At 34.0% G+C, this 8341-nt stretch overlaps 1 protein-coding gene across 1 annotated transcript; it reads right to left on the minus strand.

Annotated features, from left to right (window-relative positions):
* Positions 1-6218: 6218 nt before the first annotated feature.
* Positions 6219-7274, minus strand: LOC149211097 (F-box protein At5g49610-like). Its single transcript, XM_089399186.1, has one exon. It carries the CDS (start codon positions 7272-7274, stop codon positions 6219-6221), a length of 1056 nt encoding a protein of 351 aa, XP_089255312.1.
* Positions 7275-8341: the final 1067 nt, after the last annotated feature.

The raw sequence follows: 8341 nt of genomic DNA on the forward strand, positions 1-8341 counted from the left end.
TAGCAAGCATTATTGAGTTCACACGAGAGGCACAACTCACAACATGATCCCACTCCTTTGGCACTCATGTTGATCCATTACAATACTAAGGATAATAAACTCCTCTGTCTTGTCACACATAACTCAGGTGGGATTTTCCTTGACATCATTTCCTTGCAGAAGAAATCATCATGTAGGTTGATGGCTCTCCACTAAGGCTTGGTTTGAAACAATAGTTGGCTACTATGTCTTTAGCTTCCATTGGGCTTTGGGTCCATTTTCCTCTTTGCTCTCATCACTTCCTCAACACTAGATGGAAAAATCAATGGATTTTATAGAGTTGTGATATACTCTCTCCCAACTACGACAACATGGAGATGGTTTACTAGAAACCAATCTGAAATTGCAACAATTAATCAGAAGTTTGAGACTCTAGACACAAAAGGTGGTCATCAGTCTCGAGAAATCCTCTCCAATCCAACTTGTTCCCATTGCAGTCCCTTCTTACTCTTAACCTCCAACAACTTGAAGCTTACCACATCCTTTGAGGGGCCCATTTGTTCCTCCCCAGATCTCGTCATCATCTTTACCTCCAGAATTCAAGTAGAAGGTCTCGATTTGCATGCATTTTTGTTAATAATGCTTCATAAAGTAGTTCCATTTATAGTCTTTTTTGTCTATCAAGGCCTCTCAATCCTAACATGACCATCTAGTACTATGAATTTTGGTCTTTTCAATATTAGAAAATTCTTGTTCTCATGCTTCCAAAGAGCTAAGTTGTAGCTGAGAAATTTCACAACCAATTTTTTTGATATACAAATTCCCACTATGTAACTTTTATGTGCCTCAACCACAACTTTTCTCCATAAATCAAATTCTCCAACATATATATATACACACACCTTGAGCACAACTTTTCACTAATTTTTATATACGCCGATGTGTTATAAGTTTTGGAGGTTTTTCCGGTTAGCCGATCTAATTTGCTAAGAATCTAGAAAACAAATTGTTGGAATCACAAGTTTAAGTTGTGAACTCTCCACTATCTAAACATCCTAAAAAATTTCAGAGTATTAAATTCATCATCAAAAAATCCATCATCAAATTCCACAAAATTATGATTATAAATCATGCAATCACTTATAATAACACTTACTCAACTCCTTAAAAATATTTAAAATTAATTTGACTCAAGTAAAACGCTGATTAAAATGATTTTATGATTCCATACCTCATAGAATACAAGTAAAATCGTCCACTCAATCAACTTCCCAAAAATTTATTCATTAGCCTTAAAATGACAAAAAATTATTCACTAGAATAACAAGTTACCTTAGTTTCCAGACGTGTTTGGAGAACCTCACGCATTTGCAAAGCTAAAAGAGCTGATTATAGATGATCATATATCTCTCGAAAGTGTTCCCCCTTATTATGTGTCCCTTGTTGATTACAGGTGTATGTGACCCATAACCTAGTTTAACAGAGTGTTAAAACCAAGGTTATTTGGGAGTGGGAGCGAAAACAGGGAGTGGGAGTGGTTGTGGGAGTGGGGGTCACATTTTCCGAAGCTCTTGGTTTAGGAGCGATTCTTTATGTAATATATATATTTTTATACTTTTTATATTTTAATGCATATATGTCAACAGAATCATGTAGAATGATGAATTGGATATAAAAAGCATAAAAAAACATAGATTGAACCATATAACAACAATCATCTAGAAGTTATTATCTTCATCAATCACGTTCACAAGTTAGTAACATAGTAACATACAACATATTGAGTCTCATGATTCATCAATCTTAAAGTTTCAAGCTTTCAAAATTCAATATATAACATTTATCATCATTGATCACCAAAGTTGTACTTGTAAGCTAAGTGTAACCATTACAACAAATAACATCTAAAATGAAATGAAATGTTATAAAATGAAATAAAACTAAACAACTTTCAACTTTCAACTTTCACGAAGCATCATATTCATAATTCATTACCAATGAGTTATAATTGCCACCTTAAAACTTCAAACTTAAATTGTCATATATTGTTTACAAAAAATATCACAATAAATGTGAAAGAGTCAAAATTTATAAAAACTACTAGAAACTAGAAAAGACAAGTAAATATATTATCTATTGCTAATGCTTGGGCCTCCTGCGGCCACGAGAAATGTCTAATTGTTTAGTCTTGTTGGAAAATGATCTTTGTCATTAATATCGCCCTCTAAGCATTGTTGGAAAATGATCTTTGTCATTAATATCACCCTCTAAGCATTAATATCCCGAGGTACCTTTGTCATTACCTCTAGATCTGTATAGGGATCTTTGTCATTAATATCACCCTCTAAGCATTAACATAAGATAGAAAAACATATCATGTCAAGTCAAGATTTTGTTTGAGTGATGGGTACATTTTTAGTAGGGCCATGATAGAGGAGTTCGACAACCAATGTCACTAACATCAAGGTACATAGAGTGATTGGTACTCTTGATTAAATATGAGTTCCATACTCTAATACATGACCAATGGAAAATTCCAATTTCCCTAATTTTGAAATCCTAAAAAACTGATAAGTCTGCTTGATTTTGAATGAAATCTAAAATTCTACTTTTTCCATATGAAATCCAATGAGGTCGAAACTATTGTACTTATTTCCCGTAGGCAGTCCTTGGCTGCAAAAACTATGCCAGGAAACCAACTCAACCAACCTTTACATTCAAGTTGACCGTTGAACCAGAGGGGGCTCCCTCAGGTGTTACGAAACTTTGTTTAACGTTGTTCACCTGTTACTGAACAATAGCCTTTGAAGCATAATGGCTAGATTTATGGTTTTAATTGGGGGTGGTTGGCGATCAATGAGAATCCCTATCCATAGTTTAAGGTCTCTCTCATAGAGTCCCTTCAGAACGTGTTAGCTTCTAGCCTGACAGAATGACTTAGCTTTTCAAGGATTGTGATAGAAGAATGTAAGGAGATTCTTAATAATTAAGCAATCATACAAACTTCTTAACAATTACGGAAATTTGGATGCGTGTAGAAGATTTCTACAACCCAACAAAATATATTCAAAGGAAACTAAAGGTCAAACTGAAAACAATTTTAAGATGAGCTATTTCAGACAGATAATCCAATAAGCTAATATCTTTTAATGGCTATGATTTTACAGGGATTTCAAAGAGATTAAGACTTAATCTACACTTACCCACACCTTCATATAAATGCTTTGAAAATGTGTAGAAATAAGATATAAAACATTAGAAAGACATACTAGAAAACACAAAATCCTGTCAAACTCGAGCCATAAGGCTTTCATTAGAAATACTATAATAGAAGTTGTTACAAAGTGAAGAGCTTTGGCATCAAAAGGCCACACATATTACTTCAATTGATGAAGTATTTATACAATTTCTTCACAAAATATCGTGATAAAAATATCAAGTGCTATTACAAATATCTGAAAACTATATTACAAAAATAGAAATCAAATAAAAGGTAACTAAAACTATTTGAAGAGTTTTGGTACTATCCTTGATGATTCCTGTTGATAAAGAAGAGCAATTCGAATTTGATTGAAACTCATATTTGATGAGGTGCCTCCAAGTCCCTAACTGTCTTTGAGCTTTTTCCTCCCGAAATTCTGAAAAATTGGGTCCTGTAATACTTTTGTTTCTCTTAAACCATAACCACTGTTAGAAAACTAAGAGAGGTTTTTGAAAATGATGATGTTGCCAACAAAAATATCTTTCAGTTTTTTAAAATTCATTTCCACTTGCTCGGAAACCGCATTTGAAAACACTTACTAAAAACATAAAAATTCAGGAAACGATAACCTATGTTACAAAACTGAGAGGTTTTTGTAGATTAGAATCTGAGGAACAAAAAAGTCCTCGAGTTTACCACAATTCATTTTTGATTATCCACAATATGCTTTGCAAAAAGGTGACTGAAACAGGGAATTTCTGAAAAATATGCCTTTAAAGAATCATTAGCATCTCCCAAATCATAACATCTGTTAGAAAACTGGGAGAGATTTTTGTACATGAGAATGTTATCAACAAAAAGCTTTTTCCATTTTTGAAAATTAGGTCTCGACTGTTTGTAACCCATGTTTGAATTTACTTTATTATATTATTTAATCATGTTTAAATGCATGATTAACTAAAACTAAATCAACTAGCTAATGAAACTTAAATTTACATTTTGAAGGTGCATTTACTCTACTATACCCATTTATTATTTCTAAACTACTAAAACCTATTATATCATCAAATTTAAATTATCAAAACTAATCATGTTACAACAGAAACCACTATCAAACATTCTGAGTCATTTCATGGTAATATTAAAAATTTAAGTAAAATGATAAAAATGTCATTTTACTTTAAAAATTTAACATTACCATGAATAACATATCAATACTAAAACCATTAATTATTTGTTTTTTTAAGAAAAAAAAATTGCATGTGAAAAAAATTGAAAAAAAAAACTAAGAAACTCCCCTAATCTCTGCCCAAAAAACCAAAAAACAAAGGAACATTTTTTTTTTAAAGAAGCACGCTCGGCTCCCGTGCACATCCGAAGCGGAGCCCGAATTGGTAGCGGGTTCATGGGGGTGCTCCTGCAACCCTGATTAAAACATAATATTTTGAGACGGTTGTCTCCATAAATAACCTAGATTTATATTACAAATTGGTTTCTATTACATTCAATGTTGTTGCACATTCTATTCATCTTCTTTTCTACTCATGCCCTCGACTTCTCTTCTGCATATAAAGATGAAGCAGCATTGTAAGCTTATAAACCATATATCAAGATAGCATATTCATGTTAGATGAGTGAAAGGCAAGAGAAGCTGCAACCCAGTTGTTGTGTAGGTATGTACAAGTCATTTATAATAATAATCCTCTGAGATGCTGCTGTGAAGAAGCTCTAGGATTGCAAGATCGAAGTGATAGTTGTGCTGTCATTCAAGTGTTTGTTGAAATCGATCAGTCTCAGATCATTTCTTCGCTGTTCAAAATACTCCTTCGAAAATGCTTTTGTGGACTTCTTTGCAACTTGCTCCTCTAACTTGCAAAATTCCAAATCTATTTCTCCTTTTCCAATGAATTCTCTTGTGAAATGGTATCTGATGGCTGTGTTTGCTGCATCTATGAAACACTTGATTACTACAAAACATTATTCTTCCCTTTTGTTGTTCATGAAATCTTATATTATCTTTCTTAATTATATAGCTTGACAAGCTGTTATGTTTGCTGCCACATACTCCACTTCTTTTGTGGAAAAAAACGCAATGGCTTGTTTCTTTGAAACTCGTGAGATACTTCCTGACCCAAATTTGGAACACAATAGATATGCTCTTTCTATCACCTATGTTTTCTCTCCCATCACAATAAATGTACCCAATTAACCCAAAGTTATGTACTATCTCTCACGTCTCATTTTTCTCAATTGTTTGCATTTCTTCATCCACGTCATCACACCATTTTCTTTCTTTTACTACATCCTCAAAATAAATAGAATCAGATTAAAAAATATAGCAAAACTCACAAAGTCATTATCATCATCTTCACACTTGCATCATCTTACAAGTAGAAAATAGTCTTCATCTTGATGCACCAGACATCATTTTCCCATCAAGCTATGGTACTTAGTTGCCACATGCTGTTACTACTAGCCATCTCAAAAACTGCAAAATAAACACCAAAAGCCTCCTAAAATCTGTTCTAATACCAATCTGTTTGAAAGGAAACATTGTGTGTACAGAAAAACAGTGTAAAGAGTGAAGCAGAGTCTAACAAAATACAAAGTATTTTGAGACTACTGTATATGGAAAAAACCCAATTTTTTTTATTGCAGACTGGTTTCTATTACATTCAGTGCCACTCCACATTCTATTAACCTTCTCCTCCATTCATACCTTTTACTTCTCTTTTGCATATAAAGATGAATAATCTTCTTCTCTATTCATACCTTTTACTTCTCTTTTTACATATATATAGATGAAACAGCTCTGCAAGTTTAGAAACTAATTTCCACAATTTTAATTTAATTGTCAATAAAGTTTCAGGATCCATAGTTTGAGTAAATGAAAAATGTTACGCTGGTAATATATGATAAAAAGAAAGAATATATTCATAAACCCAGCACTTCAATTATCATCGAAATTTAGAAAAAGAACTAGGAAAAATAAAACACAACCATCTAAAATTTCCTAAATAATGGATCAGTATATAAATCATGGTTGAGGCCACCATAAGTTGTTAGATTCGAACGCTGATATCGATACTCGAATTGGTCGTTGAGACATGCGAGGCCCAGGGAATCTCAATCGCCAGAGTATCAATTTCCCATTCCAGTTATATATCGATATATTCATTTTCCGATCCATTACCATTACCAACCCACTGCTATTAACAGCTACTGAATCCAATAATGGAATGCTGCATTTTGCCAAACGGTTCTTTTGTACATCACACCATACTTCTGCTTCATTCAACTTCCACATGCGAACAGAGTCATGGCCCTTGTGCTCCACTAGCACCACTTGCCCATTGTAATCCCCTAAATTTTCAGGACTAATCCTTTTGCATCTCTGTGGCAACGGGATTTCTGTCCACAGCCCGTCAGCAATATTGAAGGCTACCATGAGATTAGGGATGGGATTAGGGGGATTGGGAGGCAGAGACACCCAGTAAAACTTGCCATTACAGAAGATACCCTTTCCAGTAGGCCGAATATGGTCCGGGACCATCATGGAAACTTGAGTCCAGGCGTTGGATTCTGAATCATAAATACACATCACAATTCTTCTCCTGCTACTAGAATATCTGCCCAGCAGGAGAGTGCAACGCCTTGTGGAACAATCGAAAGCCAATCCATTGAAAACGAAAGCAGGTATTGGAGGACGAGGCAGCCGTACCCAATTCCTGGTACTGGGAATGCCTATGGAAAGATCCAACATATCCCCTTTTCTATGACAACAGAAGATGCCCTTGCAAGTATTCACAACGACGTGATTGAGCAAAGGAACTTTGTACATGTCTGAACTGCGTTCTTCTATAACCCAAGAATCCACGTCATCTTTTGGATTCCAATGGATCTGAATAAAAAACCCAGGGGTGGAGTACAGCGACCAAATTGGAACAAGTCCTTCGAAGGCATCACGGGAAGACAGTAGATATTTCCACTGTTTGCACACAGTCCTCATTTTGCCAAGAACCCTAATGGGCAGCCTCGCTAAAATCATATGCAACAACTCTTTTGGGATCCTTTGCCATATTTCAGCTTCCATTGCTACAATATTTCTATTTCACAGAAAATATAAGAAATATTTTTCTTCCTGTTGAGGCTGCAACTCTTCCTGGAAACCTCCCAGCACTTCTGCGCAGTCCGCTCTATTTTTCAAGATCCAGAATTACCTCAAGGCCAGAATAAGTGTTTTCATTCGCTATTTATATTATAACAAGTTTACCATCCGATATAGAATAACCAGGTATTAGGCTTATTTTATATTATTTTATCATTGATTTAGGGAAGAGAGGACCTATATTTTTATATGGGAGGATTCCTATTTTTACCATCAAGTTCCACTTATATTATTATTATTTTTTCAAAAATGTTTTGTTAGGCCATATTGGGCTTATTTTATAATTGATTTAGGTAGGAGAGGACCCATATTTTTATATGGGAGGATTTACATAAGGTAAATTTATATTATTATTTTTCAGAAAATATGTTGTTAGGTTTAAAGAAATATGGGAAGAATTGGTGTGTTTCATTTTGGAATGTGATGCATTCAAAGACATCGGAGAAAGTTATGGGAATATGTTAGCAGAGGTGTCTAGGCATTGTCTTTTCAGCCATGTGAAGCATTGTCTTTTGAGTGAGGGGATTGTTGGAAGTTTGGAACAGCTCATCATCAATTTCAATAAGAAAAAAAATTGAATTGCAAAATGCGAAAAGTAGGGAACTAATGGTCCCATAGACTTTTCAACCATGTGAAGCATTGTTGGAGGGTTGGGACAACTCATCATCAATTTGAATAAGAAAAAATTTGAATTGCAAAAGAGGAAAAATAGGGAACTAATGGTCCCCTAGACTATTTTTAGTCTCATGGACTTTAAAATATCATTTCATCTCATTTTATGAAAGGAATCTTCTTTGTTTAATTTTAACCAAAAATGTGTTTAGCCACGTATGTAATCTATTTGTTTAATTTTCTTCATATTTAAAACAAGAAAAACTAAACTTTGCATGGAGTTTATATTTATTTATTTTTTAAATAAACCAGCAAGAGGGTTTTCAGGTGTGGACCATACTTATGTTTATTATGGAATAGGGATTTTAAAATTTTAATTT

The sequence above is a fragment of the Pinus tabuliformis genome, chromosome 1_2 (genome assembly GCF_031772625.1).
Source record: "Pinus tabuliformis cultivar Carrire ecotype Pingquan chromosome 1_2, CPIR1, whole genome shotgun sequence".
Classification (NCBI taxonomy): Eukaryota; Viridiplantae; Streptophyta; class Pinopsida; order Pinales; family Pinaceae; genus Pinus; species Pinus tabuliformis.

Excerpts from the sequence above, each read along its gene's own strand:
- LOC149211097 (XM_089399186.1), bottom strand. The coding sequence starts at position 7,274 with ATGGAAGCTGAAATATGGCAAAGGATCCCAAAAGAGTTGTTGCATATG.